This window comes from Lytechinus variegatus, chromosome 11 (assembly GCF_018143015.1).
Source record: "Lytechinus variegatus isolate NC3 chromosome 11, Lvar_3.0, whole genome shotgun sequence".
NCBI lineage: Eukaryota > Metazoa > Echinodermata > Echinoidea > Temnopleuroida > Toxopneustidae > Lytechinus > Lytechinus variegatus.
The window spans coordinates 36,081,820-36,109,316 of NC_054750.1; the positions used below are offsets into that span (position 1 = coordinate 36,081,820).

At 38.0% G+C, this 27,497-nt stretch overlaps 1 protein-coding gene across 3 annotated transcripts in view; it reads left to right on the top strand.

The window, feature by feature from the left end:
- LOC121424288 (protein KRI1 homolog) overlaps window positions 1–27,497 on the top strand; it is a 143,319-nt gene that overhangs the window by 40,163 nt on the left and 75,659 nt on the right. For all 3 annotated transcript variants that reach the window (XM_041619916.1, XM_041619917.1, XM_041619918.1), the window contains exon 5: window positions 24,775–24,853. In XM_041619916.1, coding sequence (XP_041475850.1) covers window positions 24,775–24,853 — 79 coding nt within the window. The remainder of the gene's footprint in view (window positions 1–24,774; window positions 24,854–27,497) is intronic.

Here is a 27,497-nt window from a genome sequence, read left to right on the forward strand (position 1 = left end):
ACTAATAGAAGTCCATTGGAACTTCAGTTATTTACTACTTTGCTTCTTATTCATGTTCTTCGGCTCGCTTGCATTCTTCAGTGATTAGAGGGGAGAGAAAGAGAGAGAGAGAGAGAATGTGAACAGGTGTTGAAGCAAGGAGTGCTGGTAATTCCTTGGTGGAAGTGAGCTGTGAGTGGCTGAAGTGACAAGAGTCGCAAAAGAGGATTAATTGACTGAGAGCAGTTGGGGGAGTGGTCAAGAGAGTTACGTAAGTTGGAAGAATAATGGAAAGCCGAAGAACTTGAATTTGGAATCGGAGTACACAATAATTAAGTTCCGTTTTATACACTTCATTATAGGCGGATTAATTTCGCGCATTACACCAAAAGTGATAGGGTCGACTTGGGGATAGGCTTTTTTCGCCACGCGGTGTTTGACCAAAAAGGGGATAAAAAGGAGTGTTTAGTTGCCAAGGGGCAGTTTTTCGTTCCCGATTTGTTTTGCCGCTGTAGGCCATGTCGGCTTAATTTTTGTCTATCGTCGGTCGTCCAGCCCAGAGATGCGACATATATTCTTATCCAGCATGTAATTTGACTTTGATTTATAATAAAACCTGATACACAACTTAACTTCATCGAACTTGTCATTCTTTGACTCCCGTCTTTATTTTGTACGTGGGCAGCGCAAGACGGTGGGCGGCCACCGGCCGTCTTGCAAAGCTGTGCCGCTACATTAGTTCTAATACATGCACTTGTACACATGTTTCATCTTGGTTTGATAATTTTTTAAATCGGCTACTCACAAAGTTAAACAATACCTTTAAGAACAATATTAGACGTGAAATGTATAACATCAATATTGATGTCATTGTAAGAGTACGGGGGGGGGATAATTACCCTTTTTTTTCGAAGGAACTTTAAAAAAAAAAAAAAAAAATCTGATATGAATAAAAAAATCTGATTTTTAAAAAAAATTTAAAAAAATTGCCAACCATGAAATTAAATGAACAACCCTTCACATTTTCATAACTTACACCCCTATAGGCAAGAGTAGAATAGGACATCCATGTATCATTATAACAAATGGGCAGATCTATTTCCAATAGAGGGACAATTGCTGTACGTGAGATTGAGGGGAAGGGACAATTTCTTTTATACGGAACTTCTCTGTTTATTAAATTTCTCATGTATTTGTAGGTTTTTAATTTTGATTTTTTTTTAATTTCCTGCAGGCTTTTTTTTCAGTCATAATTACCACTAAATTCATTAAGTTGTGTGATATTTTTTAGATGAAGGAAGGTAGCTTCCATTGAATATGCACTGAAAACACACACAAATCACCATTTCTTGAAGATGATATCATCAAGGCTCGACATTAGCGGTGGCCCGGGGCCACCAAAAATTCATCTCGGGCAACCATTATTGAAAAAATGTTAAGTTTTGGTGGCCCGAATCGGGCAACCAATAATTTTCAAAGTAGCGCAATTTTTCTCCCGATTTTACATGCATTTATCAACCTTCTACAGTTAAAATTGCAAGCCAATTCTTCATGCGCCTTTTTTGTTAATCTACACACAAAGATTGCATAGTCATGACAGTATGTAGGCCTACCGCTAGCATACAGTAACTATTATTCAGCCAGCCGCACCGGCTGTCTGGCTGAGCTTTGCATGCATGAAACCAATGCAGCTAGCTGTGCACGAGCAGACTATTCAGACCCAGGGAGCTGCGATACGAAATGTTACTGCTAAGAAATCTTCCCCAGAGCTTTGGAAATCTACGTCAAAGTCACATTTTACACCAATGAAATGCCCTTCTACAGTCCATATTACTGAAACCTGATTAATTGCAAGCATTAAAATGAGGAATTATGACCTCTCTTTTGACTCAAAAAGACCGATTTCCAAATGCATTAATACACATAAAACACATAGGTGAGTACATCACAGTCCCATATGTGCATTTGTATGTATGTTGATATTTGGTTTATTTCGAAGCTGTGTATCTTTGAGCCAAAAATACATAGGCCGCTCTTTCTTTCTTGTTTACAAATGACTTCTTAAACCACTCTTAAGGAAGTAAATACTTTGGGAAGGCATTTCATTGATATGACATGTGATTTTTTTCCATCATTTTGTCAAATATAGGGAAGGAATTTTCTCACTTTTTTTTCCAGATAACTTTTGCCATTTTATTTTTTTCTTTCAATTTTTTCAGTGATTAAACCATTTATACCCCTTCCCATTGAAAATGCCTGATTAAAGAACATGTTTCTACTGAATAATAATAATTTTCCCCATTTTTTGATAATTTTGTTTTATTTATTTTTCTTAAATTTTCTTTTGTTTTTTCTCAAATTCTTTTTATGACCTGTTCTTTGTTTTTTCTTTCTTCATTTTTTCTTTTGTTTTATTTCACTTACCGTATTCATTTTTACAATTTTTGTTTTCTTTTTTCAATATACTATTCTAAAAATTATTTTTGTTTATTTCCCCCTTTTACACATTGTTCTGATTCTGCAGCATGTGATTTTCTCCTGCTATAATATGCTGGAAAAGAGAAAATAAACTGGATTTGGGGCCTGCATAATCTAGGTTTTACAATCCAAAAGGAAGAAAGGAAAAATCATTGTTTTGTAAATCTATCTGAGTTTGATACATGTATATGCACTATTTATTTACTTTACCATTATGAGTATGTGTCTATACGGAGATTAAAAATCTACACTACCTGGGAACAATACAATTCTTTTATTCTCTTTCAATCATTTCATATTTACAATGATAGAACAATATATATATTACCACAAAATAAGCAAGGTAAAATAACAGCAAGCACGATTTACATACACGATGTACAAAGAATAGTGGTACGTGTTAGTGATTGCAGAATATTTCAGTTTGTTTTATTCATTTTTAATTAATGTTTTTCTTTATATTTTTCGGGCCACCAAACCTTATTAGTGGGCCACCAAAAAAAATTATTTGAAGGTTTTGGTGGCCCGAACGGGCCACCACCAAAAAAAGTTAATGTGGAGCCTTGATATCATCATATAAAAATCTGTATATTGTCACAAATGTGTGGTATTCTTTGTGAAATTGGTCTCAAAACTTGTGCAAGACTTCAAAGAAAAACCTATAAAACTATACAGCGATATCAAGGTGTTTCAAAGGACCTTATCATGCGAAATGTTAAAGATGGAAGGTGAGTTTTGCCCCCAGTATTTGTTGGGTAAAGAAAATAAAAAAGGTCATTTTAAACTAGGTTGAAATTGAAATTTGTATTCAATTTTAAAAGATTGATATGAGTAAAAGATGTTATGATATTAAACTTTTGCAAAAAACATCTAAGCAGGGCAAGATAACTTCATAAAAAAAAGTTTCAAAGGGGTCGGACGTACAGGGGGTCGGATGTACAAAAAAGTTGTACGTCCGACCCCCACTTAACTTGAAATCCTGGACTAGTGGTGAGCTACCTTCTGGTGTCTATATCAAACAAACCAAGCTTGCTTTGCATCTGACTTTGGGAAAATTTATCTGCTTTTGTTTTGCTTGTAAGAAAAGTGTATGTGAAAAGGGGTCGGACGTACATTTGAAAGTGCCTGCTTTTAATATATTTGGTGTAAAAAATATAAGAAAAATAAAAAAAACCCTAACTTATTAATTAGAAACCTGACATAACAACTTGGACAACATCCAACTTTGATGATTTCAAAGCTTATAAAAGGTTTAAAATTTGTTGCAAACTTGACCTTTTAAAATAAGAAAAATTCCATTTTGTTGCTATGGTGACTTCAATGCCTTGCCAAAATGAAACGCTACATTGTTTGAAATTATTTCTTTCAGATTTATACATTTCAGTGTCTTAGCTTTCAAGTGATACCTAATTTGTTCTGTTTGTAGGATTTTGAAATTTTGACCAAAAGGTTTACTATTTTATGGAACAGCCCAGTAACATTTCGTATCGCAGCTCCCTGAGTCAGCTAGCTGCAGTGGTTTCAGTCATGCATGCTCACGCACGCCAGACGGCCGGCGCGGCCAGCTGAATATATACTGTATGCTGTAGTGGTAGGCCTCCATACTGTCATGACTATGCGATCTTTGTGTGTAGATTAACAAAAAGGGCACATGACGAATTGGCTTGCAATTTCAACTGTAGAAAGTTGATAAATGCGTGCAAAATCGGGAGAAAAATTGCACTACTTTGAAAATTATTGGTTGCCCGATTCGGGCCACCAAAACTTGCCCGAGGTGAATTTCTGGTGGCCCCGGGCCACCGCTAATGTCGAGCCTTGACTAAGGTCAAAGGTCATTTAGGGTCAATGAACTTTGGCCAAGTTGGGTAATTGTTGATTTGCCATTATAACTTTGACAGTTTATGGATAGAGTGAATGAAATGTGGACATGGGTGTAGTTGACAAGTTTTTAGTCACCGTTCAAATGTCATCTATGGTCAATGAACAGGGTTTTAGGTCATTATATGAGTGGTGTTTTTGTGAATGATTATTTTATAGTAGTTTTCAAAGTTAGCACTGCTGCTATATTAAATCGTGTAATGCAGGCGAGACTGCCAGAGGCGTTTTTTCATATTCGATTAGAGTATGGATGGAAGATATAATTTCATGTCACATTTGACCCTAAATTTCATCATGGCGTCATCAAAATGGCATCAGAACTCAAAATTTCCGTTTTGCTTCTTATGACGTCACATAGTTATGCATATTTGACTCTACTCAATGAATATTGGTCAGTTTTTCGCTCAGTTTTGTATATTGATTTAGCCGAGAGCATACTCTTTCTGATGTTTTGGCTATTCTCTTATTTTAAGGAATGGATCATCCTGTGAAATGGCAATGTATAGAGGCATGAAATTTTTGCTCATTTTGCATGCAATCTCTATGGGAATTGACTTTTTCTCAAAACTGGATTCTACATTCCTCTATTTGGTGAGCCATACATGTACTTGTATCTCGACTACATGTATTTCTTGTCTGTTTTCGCTAAGCTTTAAGTATGTTGTAGCTGAGATTCTACGCTATCGCATTTTTTGATCAGATGGAGGGATCATTCCTATATTTCACTTTGTCACGGCCCTATATTGGGGTGCGGAAAGGAAAGAGAGGTACTTGTGAACGGATACTCAGTACAACAAACCCTGACACTTTGAATAAATTTTATGATATCATTTAATTAATAAGTTATTGTTTCCATGTCAATTTACAACAGTGGAAAGGAGTTATTATTAATTACAAAAGCTTGGAAAACCTAATCGAACACTAGTGTGTTCAAAACACATTTGAGAGTTTGATTCATATATCAATTGAAGAGGAAAAATATTCACGGACTAAATGAAACACCCACACCCAATCACACATACGCATTCACACGAAACCTGATTATCAGTTCGCAGTAGGGTGGGGCCCCTTGGTTTTGAAACACGGTTCCAACTCTTGCCGGTGATGGCGCTGTCGATATTTCTGCGACAAATCGGTGATCTGAACGGTGTTGCGACATCCCAAAACGACAACCTTGAGCTGTCCTTGACGATCAGTATTGGCTGCATAATCGTACCCGACAGGGTAGCCGACTCCAGTCCCGACGATGGAACTCTATATTAAAACAATAATCCAAAATGTCTTTCGAGAAAAGGATCTTTGAGATTAAGAAATATATTTACCCAAACAAACATTCGCATTCATCCTCAAGCATACATGCCAATCATGTCCGTTTGGATTACATTTCCTCATTTTACCTAACGCATTAAAGATCCAGGTAAACAAATCTTTTATAAATAAATCATTTCAAAAGATTAAATCATCCTTTCATATGCTCTTTAAAACATTTCATAAGAGTGATAAATTAACAATCAATGATGGAAATGATCTACAAAAGATGCTTCTATCACATTAGCTATTAATTTCTTCCGTTTTTCCATTTAGTAATTGAGTTTAATCTATAGCAATACTCAGTAACTATTAATTTGAAATCAGTTCTATATTTAACATTCAAATGCTTTCAAAAGTTGTATTTTGCCTTAAAGGGATCGTTTAACTTTGCAAGCAGCTGATTTAAAAAATTCTCGAACTGAGACGAAACATGTGTATGAGTGCCTGTATTTGTCCTCAAAAACCCTGAAACAGACCACAATATAGGATGAAAAACTCTAATTTAGATACAAGTTGGAATTTATTAACTTGATTTTGAGAACTGTCTAGTAGATGGGTTCCAGCTTATGACCAGTTTTCTCCAATTCAAAAAGACCGGTTACACTTCGTATTTCCGAAGCTTCGTAATTCCGAAGGTTCTTTATTCCGAAGGTTCGTAATTCCGAAACACGTAAATTGCCTATACCTCGATGTTCGTTAATCCGAAAACGAAAAAGGGTTCGTTAATCCGAACATTTGTGGCGTAATTCCGACGATTCGTTATTCCGAAGGTTCGATAATCCGAAAACGAAATAAGGTTCGTTGTTCCGAAGGTTCGTTAATCCGAAAACGAAATAAGGTTCGTTGTTCCGAAGGTTCGTTAATCCGAAAACGAAATAAGGTTCGTTGTTCCGAAGGTTCGTTAATCCGAAAACGAAAAAAGGTTCGTTATTCCGAAGGTTCGTTGATCCGAAAACGAAATAAGATTCGTTAATCCGAAAACAAAATAAGGTTCGTTTTTCCGAAGGTTCGTTAATCCGAAAACGAAATAAGGTTCGTTAATCCGAAAACAAAATAAGGTTCGTTAATCCGAAAAATGAAAACCGGGAAAGCAGAGGCAAGGGGAGGGGGGCGGGGGACACTGTTGCCGTTCAATTGTCATATGAGGATGGGAAGGCAAGGGCGGCCGAACGAATTTTCGTTGGGGGTAAAGCCAAAAAATGAAACTCATACGTCAAAATTGGGACTGTGGTGATATTTTCACCTTAAGATTATCATCTGCTTGAAGTCATTGTCTGTTTGATAGTGATTAAGTAGAGAATAACTTTTTTGAAGTGACTTCTTATTATGGCAAAATGTATATTTAGGCTTTATTTTTCGGGAGAGAGTATAATGAGCGAGCGGCTTGGTAAAACAAATTCAAAGGTGAAGTTGTATAACGTTTTTTGTGGTCAGTTATTCTTAAAATGGCATTATTGCGAGGTGTTGCGAGCGTGAATCACAAGCTAAACTTTAGGTTATTTCAATAAAAAATGAAAATTAGTTTTTAAAAATCCGAGCAGATTTCTGCTGTCATTAAAAAGATGTGCATCTAACTAAAGAATTAACACGAGCGCAAAACGCGAGCTTAAACATGCTGACCAGAAAAGGAACATGTTAAAGAAAGCATTTAGTGACCTCTTTAGGATGCATATTTCACCAATCGAATGAGAGTGCGAAGCGCAAGCTGAAAATTTTCAATATTCCAGTCCTGAAAACTTAACTTGTATACTTTAAAAAGAGTATTTTATTTAAAAAAAAACATGAAAAACGGCATATTTATTTTTGAAAAAGGAACTTTCCCATTTGGGAAAATATTAATTCCCCTGTTTGTTATTTCATTTTTGATGCCCCCTGCCTCCCTCCCGGCGGATCAAACTCTCGTCAAATAGAGGGGGGGGGCAATTTTTTTTAGCCATATTTTCCTTGATCGGCAGTTTAAAGTTGATTTTTGTTTGTTTCTTTGAAAGGGTAGTCCTAACAGTCAATAATTAGCTTTATCCTTATAAAATAAAGTAAATATGTAATAACATGATAAACCCGTCTTAAATAATGCGAGCGCGAGCTATATATATTTTTTGATATGTTTGTGATCTTCAAAGCGAGATGCCTATGTAACTAAATTTAGATAATAACTGCTAGCAAGAAGCGCGAACAGAATTTTTAAATATATAAGCTCTGACCTGATCTAAAGGGGACATTTTAAGAACTTTTTGCAGTTAGCCATGAAGACGATGCGTGTTTTAACCAATGGCGGCGGAAAGTATTTTTTTTTGGGGGGGGGGCAAAGCAAAAAAAAAGGGGGCCAAAAGGGGCAATTTGGTGCAAACGGATATTTTCACCATTAGATTATCATCTGTGTAAAGAGGTTGTGTGTTTTGTAGTAACTAAATTGAGCACAATTTTTTAAGTGATCACTAAAGTTATATATTTACGTTTCATTTCTGCGAGCGTAGAGAGCAAGCGGTTTGGGGGAAAAAGTCAAATCTGAAGATGTAAAATTCACCTTTTTGGTCAATTACTGTTAAAAGGGCATCCTTGTGAGATGTTGCGAGCGAATCACGTGCTCAAACTGTTGGAAATTTCATGTGGGCCTAGAATGATAATATTGATATAGATATTATTTACCCAGGGAAGCCACTTCAGTTCTGAAAACTATTCTCCCAGCTATTATTTTTTTTTACAAGAATGCTTAGAATGTCCAATTTTTAGGTTGTAAAATCGGAAAAATTTGGCTCACGTTTCTCGCTCGCATCAAGTATTGTTTATTGAGGAACTCATTCTATTCCTGGTGACAAAAAAAAGTATGAAATGTCCAGTTTTCAGGTTGGAATATCACAAAATTTAAGCTTGCTGTTCGCGCTCTCATTATTTAGTTCGTGAGATATATTCTATTCATGAGTCACTAAATGCAGTCCTTAAAAGATTACTTTCTGAAGCCTGTTGCATAAAACTTTTTACCTGAGAAAACTCTGGTAAAAACTGAAAACTAAGGTTTGTCTGATTTCCGCCATTGACTTTAGCACAGGGCAAAAACTCCTGTAAAAACAACCTGAGTTTTCTCAGGTAAAAAGTTTCATGCAACGGGCCCCAGGTCAGTATATAAACAAATTACAACTCGCCCTTGCATTAATTCTTTAGAAAGATACACATCTTTCTCACGATTACAAAAAATGCTCCGAATGCTCACTTCACGTCTTGTTACATGAAATGTCTACTAGTTTCAGCTTGCGATTCGCGCTTTCAACATCTCACAAGGATCATTATTAGTATTATTTTTATTTTTATTACCAGCAGAAGCTGTTATTAAAAATGACATCCCCTCCAATACAAATCCTATTATCTAGAGGTTGCTCGCACGCTTCCAACACACTTGATCCCCTGCATCTTTAATTAAACCATTTGCTTATAGGCAGCAATTGCTCAGATAAAATCGAAATTAGCCTATGCTTGATCAGGGCGCCATTCTTAATGAAATACATGCTTTGGCCCCAACACACATCATCGATCGTTATTACTATCATTGCATAATATCGTGTAATCTTGTAATGACAACATCGTTCTTGTTACCAAAATGAATTATTTTCATTTTCGGAAATACGAACCTTATTTAATTTTCGGATTAACGAACCTTATTTCGTTTTCGGATTAACGAACCTTATTTCGTTTTCGGATTAACGAACCTTATTTCGTTTTCGGATTAACGAACCTTCGGAATTACGAACCTTATTTCGTTTTCGGATTAACGAACCTTCGGAATTACGAACCTAATTTTGTTTTCGGATTAACGAACCTTCGGAATTACGAACCTTATTTCGTTTTCGGATTAACGAACCTTCGGAATTACGAACCTTATTTCGTTTTCGGATTGACGAACCTTCGGAATTACGAACCTTCGGAATTACGAACCTTCGGAAATACGAACCTTCGGAATAACCGAACCTTCGGAATTACGAATGTATGCGAAAAAGACCGTTGGCTATGTTGTTGACTGCCTTCTGCTGTGTGTATCTCCTATACACACGCTATTATTAGCTGCACTGTACATTCAGTGTATACCTTATACACACTGTATTTAGGTCATGCTCTGTTCATCTAGAGTTAATGTGTTGTGTTGCACAGATTCACTCTATAAACATAGTAAATGAAACCAACTCCCAATTATTTTCAAACTTTGGTTTACATCTCCAATGTTTTAAAATTGATCCTGTAGATATAATACTTTGAAACTTTTGGGATGGTATTTTTACACTATAAGCCTAATGTTTAGCCCATTTTCAAGAACCAAAATGAGATTTTGTAAAATCAGAACAAAGTGAAATGATCACTTTAAAGATGGCGAGAGATAAATAAATACAATCATTGCTTACCACCGCAGTGAGTTTTTCAGATACACCAAAAGGACGACTTCTCTACATGTCTCGATCATAAGTTGATTAAAAGCTTGGTAAATAATTACTGAAGACTTCAAAAAATAAGATTCATTTGGTGACTAAATAACTCGAAGATACAACTCAGGAAAAATAAAAATGGCGACTGGCAGGAATTAAACTAAGACGACTACATGTCTTCACTCAACGAAAGCAAAAAACGTAATGCCTGCTACTGGCTTGTACACAAACCAATACCCCTTACCCGACGTATCAACTTGGGCGTGGCACATACGTGTACATATATACATTCGTACAGATTCAATTACGAGCCACGTACGCTCGGTGAACTAATTTGCATAATTACCATAGCGACGAGCGCTAAGAAAGAAAATCGGCGGCAATTTGCCACGAAGCTATTTTGCTATACATTTGAATAGGCCCGATCATTGACCAGTATTTTGTTTAAACGTAAATATTAAGGAATCTTTTCCTCAGTTAAATTTTGGGAGATAAAAGTAAGAAAAAATATATTTAAAAAAAATGACAATTTAGGAAATCGACTTGTGACAATTGCCCCTCAACAAAAATATTGGCATCTATATTTAAATATTCTTTCTTAACGATCCCGCAAAATTATCCATCTTGAAATTATCAAGCTTTACCTGGGAATCACGCTAAAAGGAAAAGAAAAAGAAAATAAGTTATCCCAGTTAGTTTAATTTTCTGGGCAACGACTTAGATAATCTGCCCCAATATTTTCTGAACCTTTGATGATTTCTACATGAAAGTGATGTGCTTCCAATGCCCATCGCATCACATGTGGATTTTTTATTTCCGTTTTGGAGAGACTAGCCAGAGGGAAGTGGTCAGTTTGCAACGTGAATTTGTGTCCATGCAAATAATATGCAAATTTCTTTACTGCCCAAACGACTGCTAAACATTCGCGCTCGATTGGATAGGCGCGCTCACGTGGGTGCAATTTGCGACTTGCAAATTGTACAGGAAACAACTTACCTTCGTGCTCTTGCATGAAGACGGCCCCGACGCCGACGTCCGATGCGTCTGTTCGTAGCACGAAGTTCTTCGAACTATCGGGTAGATGAAGTACGGGGTATTTACTTACCCTCTCCTTTAAGGTCCGAAACGCTCTCTCCTCTGTTTGTCTCCATCTTACCTTGTTTGGTGCTTTACTCTTGGTCAGATCTGTTAAGGGGGTGGCTATTACTGCCGTATTGGGTATGAATTTGCGATAATATGCAACAAGTCCGATAAATGACCTCACCTCTTTCTTGGTCGTCGGTCTTGTTGCGGTCATTACTTTCTCGACGCCTTCCTTGGTAGGCTGAATCTGACCTTCTCCAACCACATGTCCCAGAAACTCTACTGTCGTGCATCCAAAGTGACACTTAGGTTTTGCTGTGAGATTCGCTGCTCTGAGTGCAGTGAGTACTCTTCTGACATCGTTGGTATGTTCTTCCCACGAAGGGCTGTAAATCAAAATGTCGTCTATGTAGTGGACGACGTTGGGCATACCATCTAGCAAGGTCCTCATCATCCTTGTGAACAGGGATGGCGCGTTTACCATTCCAAATGGTAAGACCTTGAATTCATATTGTCCATCCGGTGTTACAAATGCAGTCTTGGATCTATCCTCCATCCTAACTGGTATCTGCCAATACCCTTTACAGAAGTCAATCTTCGAGAAGACCTTTGCTGTCCCGACATCCCCGATGATTTCTTCCATGTTGGGTATGGGCTCATTGTCGATCACGGTGACTGCATTCATCTTGCGGTAATCGACACAAAATCGGTTCTTACCATCCTTCTTTTTGACAATTACGACTGGTGATGCGTATGGAGAGTTAGACTTTCCTATAATACCCATCTTCATCATCGTATCAACCTCTTCTCTTATCGTCTCCCTCAAAACCTGTGTCACTTGATATGGCCTCGAGCGTATGTGTTGTCTTGTATTCAGCTCTACGGTGTGCTCGATGATGTCTGTTCTCCCTGGTACATCCGTAATATGGTACATCTGGTACATCCGTAATATGTCTTCAAACTCATGGGTAAGCTCTTCCATAATCGCTCGCTGATCTTTGCCAATCCCTTCCCCATACGACACGTCCTTTATTCCTCAATTTGATCTAACGTTGGGAAAGACATTTCAGCGACGTCACCATTTTCCCCATCACTGTCATTGATTACTTGGATTGCGTTTTATAGAAGTCAAAGACGTTTCCTCCATCTGTTCGTCGACTTCGTTCACGTCGTCATCGCTTTGCTCGGACAAAGGTTTCTCACTCACGATGTCGTCTTCATCATCTTTCTGAGTGGCTTCAACAAGAGGATCACCTGATGACCTCATTATGTAGCGCTTCATAAGGTTTGCGTGGAAGGTTTTCCTCTTCTGACCAATTTGCAGGGAGTAGTCATGCCTTGCGACCTTACCCACCACCTTATAAGGTCATCTCCACTGCATCAAGCGCTTGTTAGAGCTGGTTGGTAGAAGCAGCAACACCCAGTCTCCGCATTTGAATCTTCGCTCTTTGGCCTTGACGTCAAAGTGCTTCTTGTATTTTCTCGACGACTTCTCGAGTTGTGCCTTCGCCACTTCGCATGTCGATTCAAGCCTTTCCTGTAAATCAATTACATACTGGTAAGTAGATTTAACTTCTTCTGGTATCTGTTCAGACCATAATTCCTTTAAGATTGACAAGGGACCCCTCACTGACCGTCCATACATCAATTCGAACGGCGAATATCCCAAACTCTCGTGAGGAACTCCGCGGTAAGCGAATAAGAGGGCGGGCAAATACCTGTCCCAGTCCCGTGGACAATCTTTACACATCCTTCTTAACATCTGTTTCAATGTACCATTAAATCTTTCACACGCACCATTTGCCATGGGGTGATATGGAGAAGTATGAAATTGCTTTACACCTAACAGGCGAGAAACCTCTTTCATCACTCCTGATACAAATTGCGTACCGTTATCTGAGAGAATTTCGTTCGGAACTCCCAGCCTAGAGAAAACTTCCATCATGGCCTCAGCCACTCGTTCTGCCCAATTTTTGATAGGGCCACAGCCTCAGGATACCTTGTGGACAGATCGACTATCATTAGAATATATCTATTTCCCCTCTCAGTGACTGGTTGCAATGGTCCTATTAACCACTTGACTGCGTGCCACGTATATATACGTGCTTTCAATCTCGCCGCTCTGTGCGTGCCACGTATATATACGTGCTTAGACCATTGCTCTTTCAGAACAATAGCACTGCCAATTGCGTTGCCTCCTTATGCCTGTAGCACTATGATAATGATATACAGGGTTTGAACTATAGCTGGCGCTCTTTCATTTTTTCCCCCCGTAATAATTTGACCGATTTGCAACTGAAGAAAGAAAGTTTTTTGCGGGTTACTTTCTTCAAGAAAAAGTCAAGATGGCGGCCCCCAGACATTCACTTCGGCGTTCAGACAGCACTGTTTCAGGGAATAATTTGGATGATACTTTTGACGACAAGAGTGAAAGTGATGTCAGTGATAATTCAATGGATATTTCAGAAGATGAGGGAGATGATTTGATGGATTTTGGGAGTGATTTTGACGGTGAAAGTGAAAATGACGGTAACAACAGTGATACTGTGGTCCCACTCATAGACGTTGGTGAGAGTCCAAGCAGACATACACCTTCACCCGCTCATCGTCATAGAAAACGGAGACGTAGTTGTTTTCCTCCTCCTGCCAGAGACGATGGTGATGGAGATAATTTGACAGATAGTGATGATGAGGATGAACACAAACACCACGTCCCAAGCATCCAAGAATGCGCAGAGCACAGGTAAAACTTTCGAGACTTGATATTCTTACTCCTGGTACCACTAGTACCACTGCTCCTGATTCCCCTGATAATACAGTTGATGATGATGATGATGATGATTATGCACCCCCAGTACCACTGCATCGTTATCAGAATGTTTCAGACACAGATGAAGACACTGAATCTGATGAGTTAGACAATGATAGACATGATCAGCCTGTCCGAGGTCGTGCCCGTGGGCGTGGCCGTGGGCGAGGCGGAGCAGCCGGAAGAGGACGACGTCAAAATCGTCATGTAGCTCCAAAAAGATGGGACAAGGTGAGAGAGCATGTGCCTACAGTTCACCAATTTACTGCTATACCTGGACTCGCACAAAATATCAAAGACAATATGCCACAGGATTCTACTCCTTCTGACTACTTCCAACTTTACATTACAGATGTACTTCTTCAGCATATCGTTGATGAAACAAATCGATTTGCAGATCAACTGATTGAGTCAAAGAGAGCTAATGGAACATTGAAAAGGCGGTCTCGTCTAAAAAAATGGAAACCAACAAACAGTGAGGAAATGAAGAAGTTTTTGGGAGTATTATTCTTGACGGGACTAGTGAAGAAGGGGAAGTACAGTGACTACTGGTCGAGAGAATTTTTGACTTCAACTCCAGGGTTCAGCTCGGTGTTAGGTAGGGACAGATTTCTTTTGATCAAACGATGTCTACATTTCAACGACAATCAAGCACCTGGCTATGATCCTGCTGCACAAGATCGTGATAGACTGCATAAGATCAGGCCTTTCTTGAACTACATAAATGACAGATGCAGAGAAGTATTCATTCCTACCCGCGAACTATCGGTTGATGAATCATTGGTCTTGTTCCGTGGCAGACTTATCTTCAAGCAGACAATAAGAACAAAACGTGCCCGCGCAGGAATAAAGATGTACCCTCTATGCACATCTGATGGAATAACCATGGGGTTACGAGTCCACACTGGCACAAATATAGACACCAGTTACCACGATCCACACTACCAGTTCACAAAGTCTGAAGAAATTACCCTGAATCTTATGCAACCATACTTTGGTAAGGGCTACCATTTATATACAGATAACTATTACACAAGTCCACAATTAGCCGCTTACCTGGAAACCAAGCACACTCATCTTTGTGGCACTGTCAAACACAATAGGCAGGGTATGCCTTCACAACAGCTGAATGCAGAAAATCTTGAGAGAGGACAAATGAGTCATTTCTTGCATGAGGACAAGGTATTACTTGCAGTAAAGTACTGTGAAGCAAAGGATAGAACTATAGTACAGGGAAGCCAAAGGTTGTGCACATGCTGACAACAATGCACGACTGTAGCACTTTCGACACTGGTAGGCTAACAAGACGCGACCCCCCACAGCAAATCATCAAGCCCCAATGTGTGTCCAAGTACAACGTAAATATGGGTGGTGTTGACAGAACGGACCAAATGCTTGGACTTAGAAGCCTATGCCCAATGCGGAAGACTCTAAAGTGGTACCAAAAACTCTTTGTTAGATTACTTTTGGTCATTTTCAAACAAAAGTGGACATGGGGGTGAAAATTAAAACTTGCTAGAAATCATTAGGCATCAATGTTTTTTGAAACTAGACATCTTAAAGTATATTTTTCCATTTCATTTACATAAAAGTATTAATTATGTCTTGAGATACAGTGAATTTTATGCAAGGGAAATTAAATGTTACAAAATGTTGATTTTTGCATTAAAATTCACATATTGCCTATCACAATATAAAATTTGTATTAGAAGCACATTTGTTGGCAAGATACAAGCTGTGTATTGTATCTAACTCCTAAATAGCAAAAAAAAATTCTTTTAGGTGTTTTTCTGAAAAAAATTGGGTTTCGAAGTTTTCAAAACTGGTTGTCGTGTCACTCACGTTTTAAATGCAAAAAGTTTTCTAGAGCTGTGTATTCTGAAAATTAATTTATCCCAGTACTGGAGCAAATACAGTTTATCTGTACCTTATTGTATATAAAGTAACTTGGTCCAATGTGTTAAGGTAAAGCTAAAATTAACTGTTAAAGTTGTGTCGTGTCACTCACAATGTCGTGTCACTCACGAAATGTCGTGTCACTCACGGTATTATATTGTGTATAAAAAAGGACATCCAGTAATTTTTGAAGCGTTTTACCAGGGATACAGTCAAAATGTTGTTCCTGACATCATGTAGGCCTATTTTAGGCTAATAATTTCCTCCATCTTCCTAATTTTACTCCTTTTTATGGAAATATTGAATTTGACATTGAGTTCATCTATTTTCTCTCCTCTCCGTGGTTGCCTTGGTTTAAAAAATCCTGACAATTTTCCATTGGTGTGAAGACTCGGATCCTAATTCATATTTTGGTGGATGTACTGTGATTAAGAATATAACAACATAATCAATCAACACAAAATTATGAATTTATCAAGAGAAAAACCACTATACTTTAGCAATGGACATATTTACAATGCATAAAGGGTTGGTGATGGTGATGTTTCAAGTCATACCTAGGTATTACTCGAACATTCTCTGTCTCCATTTACAGAAATGAGCAGAAAGTTCACCTTTTTTTTGAGCAATGTTATTTCTTTGTTATACTCATAGAGCTTTAGAAAAGTCAGGGATCCTTTTTTGAAATTTGCAGAAATTTAGTGGTAAAGTAGTGTACATGAGATATAAGAGATCACCATGAACACCAAACATTTTTTCAAATTCGGAAAAGAAAATATTTTTCTTTTCCTTCTGATTGATTAAATCAACCTTTTCATTTGCCATAAAGCTTGTATTCCAGGACATGAAATAAACAAATTTGCAAGAAAACATAAACATTTCAGGTGAGAATGTACAGAGATTTGATAGAACATTTTGGATATTGCTTGAAGCAGCTACATGCCAAGTTCAAAATCATTATTTGTTCGGCCACCATTCATACCGCTAGTGATTAACTACATGTAGGGTCTGAACAGCAAACTACCGTAAGCGGGCCGATGTGTGTTCAGAGCAGATTTGCACATATATTCATTACAACAAAATGATGCATGTTCATGTAGGTCCCAACAAGTCCCAACCAAGACCGCATTTTGATTTTTGATTTGGATAGGGTTGCCATGTACCAGTAGATCAATTTTTTTGGGGGGGTACCCTGATAAGAACAGAGCTGGACCTCGAGGGGAAAAGCTATTGAGGTATAAAGGGAGCCTGGTTGGGATGCTGAATCGGATTTTAGTGTGACATCCAAGGGCTTAGAAAAGGAAAGGCTAATGACTTGTAGTTGTTATGTAATAGTAGCAGACTGCAAGAATCAGGTACTGACTGCGTCTTTCACCTTGTGGCTTTCCCTGGATTCCCGTGGTATGGTATATGATCAAATAATTAGCAATGAAAAGGTGCTTACAAGATTCCAGCTAAAAGCATAGCTCTGAATTTTGGTACAGTGCCTACATATACGTGATTGGGGTTTGGTACCAAAAAAGACATTGAAACTGCCATGTCCTATTTGGACAATGCTTAAATAATTAAAGGAGGATAATATTGTAATCCAATATTTCAAGAAAAATGAGTCATACATGACATCATTGGCTACCAGACCATGCCAGATGATGTTAGTGACTATTGAGAATACCTTTCTTACAAGGAAAAATTATTCCATCCGTTGTGGATGCTGAATCGTATGAACCTGTAAACTTTCATATACAGATAGGGAGAAAGAATTAAAGTTTTGAATGATATCAGGCCAAAAAAAGAATGTTGGAGTTGATGTCAATGCCAAGACCTCATAACACCTCCTTCAAGTGCCCCCTCCTCCTCTAAAGAGGAGAGTGGTAGAAGCCCTAGTATGACAATGTGGTATGGTATAGGGAATGTGAGTTGATGGGCAAATATGACTATAAACCAAGAATAAAACATCAGGATGACATATTATGAACTTTAAAGAAAGCAGTTATTATGTAATTAAGCTTGTTTTTTTGGTTAATGGTATTTTACTCTTCTAGATCATGCAAAAAATACTTTCAATGTTGAGATAAATGTTATATTTTTGCACTTGTCGTGTCACTCACGTTTTGGATGTCGTGTCACTCACGGTATATAGGAGGGTACCATTTTCCATAGAGAAGGTTTGATTGATTTTGACTATATGTGTTAGATAGGTACACTATTTATGTCCATTTACTGGTACTCACAGTACTCCATGACAACTACTTGGGCACGAATCCAACCATATGTGTTAGTGGTCAGAAACCCATGTCCAAAATTTGTCGTGTCACTCACGCACCGTTTTTTAATCATATCTACTAAACGAATTGTTGAATTCAAATCAAACTCACAGTGGCCCATGCCAGTCCTCCATTGTATATAATATAGTAGTCATGATTGATTCATAACCTTTAAGTTTGAAGATATGAGCCCTTAAACCTCTCCGATTGTCGTGTCACTCACGTTTGAAAATGACCTTTTGCAGATGCAATTGAATGCATACAAACTCTACAGAAGAGAGAACCCAAACAACAAGCGATCCATCCGTTGGTTTGCCTACAAAGTGGTGAAATCTTGGACGCGATCAAACCTAAACCTGCAGCAGGCTGCAGCTCCACCTCCAGCTGTACCTCCGCCTCCAGCTCCACCTCCACGCGCCCAAGATGAAGATGCTGTTCGCTTGAATGGGAAACCACACATGCCCACATCAGTTCCAAAAACTGGTGGGCAGAAAAAAACCACTGCACAGCGAAATTGTAGAGTATGCACAGCGAGGGGCCATCGAACTTCGACATCAACCATGTGCAAAACATGTGTTGCACATTCAACAGGGAAATCGAAACCAGGACTTTGCATCAAAGACTGTGAACTGTGTCAACATTCACTTGACAAAAACTGCTGGGAGGTTTAGCATACCCAAAAGAACCTCCTAAAAAACGTCTAAAAAAATCACTTGAAAACTACCAAAACAAAACTGATAAGAACTTGTATGATGATATATTGGAGTGAATGTCAAAATGGGGAACTGTGATCAACAGAACTTTTGTGAACCCATTGTGCTATTTTTGGAGGACTTTTCCAGGATATCACAGGACCAGGACCAGAATAACAGCTGGATGGGTAAGAATAATATCATATCTCATTTTTATTTCTTTAGTATTTTGAGCCTAAATTAGTTCATTACTATCCCCCCAAAAGACATGAATGAAAAAATGTTAAAAAATATACACTGAAATAGCTGTATGAATCCTCCTCATGGGCAGTGGAGAGTGTGCACATATTGTGTGTGGGCAAGCCAGATTGACCCATATGACCAGGGTAACAATGGCTTGTAAGTGTTTGGATGTATTATAATCAATCAATAACTAAATTGTTATGATAGAACTAAAAAAAAACATACAAAATGTGAAAATGCTGTAATACCCAAAAAGTGCTGTAGCATAGAGGCTATCACTGTGTAATAAGCCCAGTAGCAGTCAAGTGGTTAAGTCTACGGCAATTCTCCTAAAACATGTGTCTATCAGGGGTGGCATTACTACAGGGACTCTACCAACCTTTCCTTTCGGAGTGGTTTGTTGGCAAGGGTCACATGATGCGCAGTACCTTCTAACATCTGACTGTAGTCCCAGCCAAAAGAAATGCGCCAGAATACGCTCTGTAGTCTTCCTTGCCTTGAGATGTCCTGAGAAAGCCGAGTCATGGGCAAGCCGCAAGACCTGGGTCCTAAAGGGGGTAGGAACCACCAGCTGTGTGTACATCTGTCCACCTGCTTCCAGTGATGTCTGAAATTCACGAAAAAGTAGACCATTGTTATAGTAATAACTAACCTGACTACATTTACCTACTGCTTTAGGTTTACCTCCTTCAGTAGCGATCTTCCGAACTTTCTCCAATGTTCCATCTTGTTTCTGAGCAGCAATGATATCTTCTCTTGTAGCTGTGATTTCAGGTCCACCTGAAGACTTCAGCGGCTTCCATGGCTTATCCTCCCGAAGCCTCATGCCACGTGTCTCAACCCCAGCTGCTGCTGTAGTTCTTGTCGATTCATCCTGCTCCGATACCGCTTGAGTGTTTTCCTCGTCATATGTGCCGGAGTTGGAATCGATCTCGTTGATGTCCAGTGTCACGTCATCTTGCGGATCGTCGGTGTCCACTCCAGTGTCCCCAACTTCTTCAACTGGCTGCCGATCATGTGCCTCCTCAGGTTTCCTTGTTCCTGGAATGTTACCAATTATAACGTCATAAAGGGGTTTAGTCATACAAAGAGCATTTACCTTACCAGTAAACACAGGACTCCTTACCTCTACCGTTGCAATTGGAACGGATCTCACAGTTTGATCTATGAGCATACATAATTGTTTCTCACCAGTAAAGTTCTCGTTTACCAACCCAGAACGTACAATCACAACACTAGATCCAGAATCCCTAAGTACGCTTGCTGGCTTACCATCCAACATGCCCTCATATACCGGCATATACGTACCTACGGTGCATCCTGCACTAATAACTGGGAGTCTGTGCCCACACTGTAGAGTAACAGACTGAGATTCATTGGTCAAACCTGTACTCACATGATTATCATTATCATCAGAGACTAATCCCGGACAACATTCAGCGATGCAAGCACCAACCATTTGCTTGCGCGCCCCGGACTGAAATGAGGTGGGTTGCTTATACCTGATATTGACATCTCGCTTGCGATCTGGACACTTGTTAGCTAAGTGTCCCTGTTTACCGCAGACATAACAGGGGCCTTTAGTGATCTGACCCTTTTCATGCCGTTCACTTCCGTTTGCAGTTTTGCGCACCTTATCCCCCTGTTGCGCGTTCCTGCTTGGACCACGCACCGAATTTCCATGTGCTGCACTATACTGCTCTGCAATATCAATTAATTCTGATAGGTTCTTCGGGCAATGTTCCTTAATGAACACCATGGTTGAACGATCACACCCTTTTAAAATTTGTTCCATTACTATCAAATCAAGAAGTGTGTCGTAACAGGGCTTTCTCCCACTTAATTCAATCCAGCGCTTAGCGTAAGACATCAACCGTGCCGCATACTGTATGAAAGTCTCACTATTGCCGCGCTTGGCTTCCCGAAAGCGCTTCCGGAAGCCTTCACTCGTAAGAGTGAAATGCTGTAAGAGCGTTCGTTTCACTAATGCGTAATCGCTCACATCTTCGGCGGACATGCGTGTATAGACTTCTAACGCGCTCCCGCTAACAGATTGCCTAGTGCGCATGCCCAATATTCCTCTGGCCATTTCTGCAAAATGGCATGGCGTTCAAATTGCAATATGTAAGCATCTAACTCGTTTGAGTCTGCTCTGAACACTGGCAAATTTGGCACACTACCTGGGATACAATGACTACCTGCATTTTGTTTTTCCCTTAACTGAGCCAACTCAATTTCGTGTTCCCTTTCCTTTTCACGGTCTTCCCTTACTCTTCGTCTTTCCTCACGTTCAACATCTTGTTGTTGACGAATTTCTTCTGTGCGTGCCTTCTCCTTACTTTCTACAAAGTCTAACAATGCTTTACCTTGAAGACCACATTCTGTGCCTAACATTAGGAAAGTTTCCACTTCCATTTTTACCAGTATCCTATTGCGAGAGTCATATAAAAGATACTACCTTAACTAATATCCTGCCGAAAGGTGTTCGTACTACAACTCATGTAACTAGTCGCCTTTTATGATTAACACTGAATAAATAAAAGTCACCTCAACAATCTACAAATGAAGTACCGATCATCCTAACAAAGTTACCTCTCCCGGACAAACCCCCATTGTCACGGCCCTATATTGGGGTCCGGAAAGGAAAGAGAGCGGTACTTGTGAACAGATACTCAGTACAACAAACCCGGACACTTTGAATAAATTTTATGATATCATTTAATTAATAAGTTCTTGTTTTCATGTCAATTTACAACAGTGGAAAGGAGTTATTATTAATTATAAAAGCTTGGAAAACCTAATCGAACACTAGTGTGTTCAAAACACATTTGAGAGTTTGAATGATATATCAATTGAAGAGGAAAAATATTCACAGACTAAATGAAACACCCACACCCAATCACACACACGCATTCACACGAAACCTGATTATCAGTTTGCGGTAGGGTGGGGCCCCTTGGTTTTGAAACACGGTTCCAACTCTTGCCGGTGATGGCGCTGTCGATATTTCTGCGACAGATCGGTGATCTGAACGGTGTTGCGACGTCCCAAAACGACGACCTTGAGCTGTCCTTGACGATCAGTATTGGCTGCATAATCGTACCCGACAGGGTAGCCGACTCCAGTCCCGACGATGGAACTCTATATTAAAACAATAATCCAAAATGTCTTTCGAGAAAAGGATCTTTGAGATTAAGAAATATATTTACCCAAACAAACATTCGCATTCATCCTCAAGCATACATGCCAATCATGTCCGTTTGGATTACATTTCCTCATTTTACCTAACGCATTAAAGATCCAGGTAAACAAATCTTTTATAAATAAATCATTTCAAAAGATTAAATCATCCTTTCATATGCTCTTTAAAACATTTCATAAAAATGATAAATTAACAATCAATGATGGAAATGATCTACAAAAGATGTTTCTATCACATTGGCTATTCATTTCTTCCGTTTTTCCATTTAGTAATTGAGTTTAATCTATAGCAATACTCAGTAACTATTAATTTGAAATCAGTTCTATATTTAACATTCAAATGCTTTCAAAAGTCGTATTTTGCCTTAAAGATGGCGAGAGATAAATAAATACAATCATTGCTTACCACCGCAGTGAGTTTTTCAGATACACCAAAAGGACGACTTCTCTACATGTCTCGATCATAAGTTGATTAAAAGCTTGGTAAATAATTACTGAAGACTTCAAAAAATAAGATTCATTTGGTGACTAAATAACTCGAAGATACAACTCAGGAAACATAAAAATGGCGACTGGCAGGAATTAAACTAAGACGACTGCATGTCTTCACTCAACGAAAGCAAAAAACGTAATGCCTGCTACTAGCTTGTACACCAACCAATACCCCTTACCCGACGTATCAACTTGGGTGTGGCACATACGTGTACGTATATACATTCGTACAGATTCAATTACGAGCCACGTACGCTCGGTGAACTAATTTGCATAATTACCATAGCGACGAGCGCTAAGAAAGAAAATCGGCGGCAATTTGCCACGAAGCTATTTTGCTATACATTTGAATAGGCCCGATCATTGACCAGTATTTTGTTTAAACGTAAATATTAAGGAGTATTTTCCTCAGTTAAATTTTGGGAGATAAAAGTAAGAAAAAATATATTTAAAAAAAATGACAATTTAGGAACTCGACTTGTGACACACTTGCAAAATTGGATTTGAGATCCTCTTAATTTGCTTAATATGTGTAAAGTCTATGGGGAAATGTATAGCTCAATTGGTAAGGCATCAGACTTGCGTCTCAAGGATCCACGGTTCAAGCTTAAGGGTGAACATAGTCTGCAGGCACAGACCCTGATTGAAACTTTGATCAACAAGTGTGTGTCCACGCAAAGACTAGCACATAAAACTTGCTGTTTCGTGAGTGAGAGGGCCTTCAGTAAACAAGGCATGAGTAGGCTAGAATTCAGACCCTTTACTCTAGTGAAGGGTTTGCCCAGCAGACCAGGGTGAACATGAAATTTTGTTTTCTTTCTTGTTTCTTTTCAACATTTCACAAATGGTCCTTATGATCATTACAAGGTACATGTAAAGTTTAATAAAATATTGCACAATAAAAGAGATTAAAGTCCCTTTTAATATAACATGTATCCTGCATATGACCTACACTTTTTCACACAACTTTCTCGTAATTTCCCTCTTTTTAAGAGTATTTAACACATTCTTTTCATAAGAAAAGTTCAGTTTTCATCATGATGATCATATTGATCTCCATTAACATGGGATTGTATTCATGATCATGAAAATCAGAGACAGATCACCTCTGATCACGCTGTGTCCGTCTGTCTGTCTGTTAACTTTTCCTTGTAAATGCCATAACTTCAGTTTGACTTAACCTAGGCTCATATAAAATTGGTGTGTATGATACTAGCATTGATCCCATGAAGCCTAATGATTTTGAAGTCAAAAGTCAATGGTCAAGGTCACAGTGACATGTTTTCTTCTTTCCCTTCTGCAGTCCTTGTGAACATGATAACTTTAATAACCTAGGCTCATATACATGTAATTTGGTTTGTATGATACTAGCATAGATCCCAGGAAGCCTATTGATTTTGAGGTCAAAAGGTCAAAGGCCAAATCGCCACTTTTCACTTTTCTTGCTTGACCAATAACTCCTTTTCTGTGTAACAGGCGGGCGAATTATGTGCTCGCCCTAGCAACACGTTTCATATTGCTCTACATGTGTATCAATATACAGGGGTGGCGTAAGGATACTTTGATAGTGGCAAGGTGACCTGTTTTTTGGTGCAGAAATTCCCTACCATGTGAGGGGAACACCCCTTCATATGCTTCATATGCTTGTTTCTTAGATTCCTGTTTTTTTTTGTTTCTTTAAAGTTGGTAGCAGGTAGGTGTGCTGATATGAATCTGATATTTGCACAATTATTATTTGAACTTGATTACTTCAGTTGGAAAATGGCAGTGATTGGTCCATGTTGGAAATGAACTATTCATCAGAAGGTCAAGATTGTCTTTTTCTGTTGGGGAGGGGGGATTCCATGACATGCTGATATAAGGGAAATTTTTTTTACCACTAGCACCTCTTGCTACTCATTGATTAAAAGTGAATTTCATAGATTAAAAAATGTGAAATTATATGAACTATGAATAATAAAAGAGTTGAAATTATATGACAATCACATAACTTGTTTTCATATATATTTGGTAATCATTAATGTTCATTTTTGTTTCAGCTTCTTCTCAGCTGTCCAGGAGGAGGAGGAGGAAGATGATGGAATCCTAACTGTAAAGAAAAAGTCAAAGTTGGAAGAGGTTAGGAGACATTATTGACTATAGACTACGATATAGGCTCCCGTTTCCAATGGTGGCAGCAATGTAGGCGTCTTCAACATTGTAATCTTTACCTAGGTTTAAGTTTCGAAATACCATTATAACTTCGAAAATATATGGACGTAGTTCATGAAACTATTATTTTAGGATACTCAAGTATCACCGATCATCTTGCACGAGTTTCAGGTCACATGACCAAGGTCAAATGTCATTCAGGGTCAATGAACTGTGACCATGTTTTGAGTATCAACATTGAAATCTTAACCAAGGTTAAGTTTTTGAAATATCATAACATAACAACATCAAAGTATTAAAGTTCCCCCTAAAAAACCCCATTAAATCTGTCAGTGTAATTATTCAAGTTGAAACCAAGCATGGGATATACATGTACCTAGGGTTGTTTAGGAATCATGTTCTCAAAAATAAGGTCTAGTTCATAGAACTACGGCATAAGAGTAATCAAGTATCACTGAACATCATGTGCGAGTTTCAGGTCACATGACCAACGTCAAAGGTCAATAGACTTTGGCCGTGTTGGGGGTATTTGTTGAATTACCGTTATTAACCTGAAAGGGTATGGATCTTCTTCATAAAACTTGGCTATAAGAGTAATCAAGCATCGCTGAACATCTCATGCAATTTTCAGGTCACATGATCAAAGTCAAAGGTCATTTAAGGTTAATGAAATTTGGCAATTTTTAGATTGCTGTCATAACTTTCAAAGTTCATAGATATAGTTAATAAAATGTGGATATAGGGGTAATCAAGTATCTGTGACAAGTCTTACATGTAGGTCACATGATCAAGGTCAAATGTCATTTATTGTCATTAACTCTTTAAATGCCATTGGCAGCTATGCGTGCCCTTAGCCCTCTCGTGCCATTGGCCTTATACGTGCCCAATAACTTTTTTTGTTTAACCAATTTTACACCAAGAAAATCAACACCATATTCTGTGTTTATTATATACTGGCAATTAATTCACAATTCAGTTTATCATATAAAAAATAGTGGTTTACATAGACATTTTTTGAGTAAAATTGTATTTTTGCATCATTATTTTGAAGAGTTGATTTCGGATATTGCCACGATCTGAATCAAGATTTCCCCTATAGACACGTGTGTTATAACGGTTGTGTGTAGCAATACACGTACTTCTATAATAATAATAATGATAATAGACAGTTCTTGTATAGCGCATAACACATTATAAATAACGTCTCTATGCGCTTCCAAAGGACTTGGATATTATTACCCTGGCAGATCTAAGGCGAAGCTCGGAATTGACCAATGACAAAGCGGTGAGATATTCCTAACCAAAACACTACTCGCCCATTCGCTATTGTTACATGAATATTCATGAGCTATCGATTGGGTCTTTTGCAGGTCGATATGGTAGTATTCTTGTCGCAAGGTTTTTTCTGCCTGCAAATTTGCACGGTTTGGGGGGATTTTTTTTTGGGGGGGGCGGGGGGAAGGTCTTATACTTTGTATTTAGCATTCTTACAAAATTGCTCTCGTTATAAATATATAAGTAAAGAAGGCTGTCATTCTAACTCTCGTCTGCGCACTGCAATAATCACACTCATTTATTTATTCATTTATTATTGTTATTAATATTATCATTATTAGTATTGTTATTATCATAATCATTATTATCATTATTGCTGTTTTTATTGTAATTATTATCATTTTCATTATTCTTCTTCACTTTCTTATTAGTATTAAAGGGATTGTGTGGGCTGAAAGTATTTATAGTTTTATGAATAGAGCATAATTCACTGAGCAAAATACTGAAAAAATCATCAAAATCGGATAACAAAATTAATGAATTTTAAAGTTTAGCAATATTTTTTGAAAACAATCGTCATGAATATTCATAAGGTGGGCTGATGATGTCACATCTCCACTTGTTCTTTTGTATTTTATTGTATAAAATTACGTTTATTAAATCTTTTTTCCTCCAAGCACTAGAAAAATTGAATTGAACGACTGTTTTAATGCATTAGATATTTATTGCTGCAACTTATTTCGTTATAAGGGGGACATATTATTCACACAAGTATGAAATAATTATGATTTTATGTAATATCATAAGAAAATGGAAAGTGGGGATGTGGCATCATCAGCCCACCTAATGAATATTCATGATGACTCTTTTTCACAAAATATTACTAAATTTTAAATTTCAATAACTTTATAATTTGTTATCCGATTTTGATGAAATTTTCGGCATTTTGCTCTGTGAATTCTACTCTGTACAAATATATGAATATTTTCCTTTAATCCCTTTAATGTTATTGCCATCAGAGTCATCATCATGACTATTATTCAAAAAAAATTGTTGTGATCATATCAATTGCATTTCTTCTGCAATGAAACTCTCTTCATAAACTTAAGATCAGGTAAATAACCGGTCATATTCGTTTGTCTTTTTATAACCCAAACCATTTTTAAAGAAATGATTGACATTGTTATGCTTATCTGTATCATATCCAAACTTCTCACAAAGATATGAATCGTTCAATATTCTCCTCAAATAAAATAGGAAGAAGCAAAAAATGTGATAATTAAAACTGCCGATAATAACACTTTATTCCTCTAAAGATTTACCTTTTTTTCAGAGT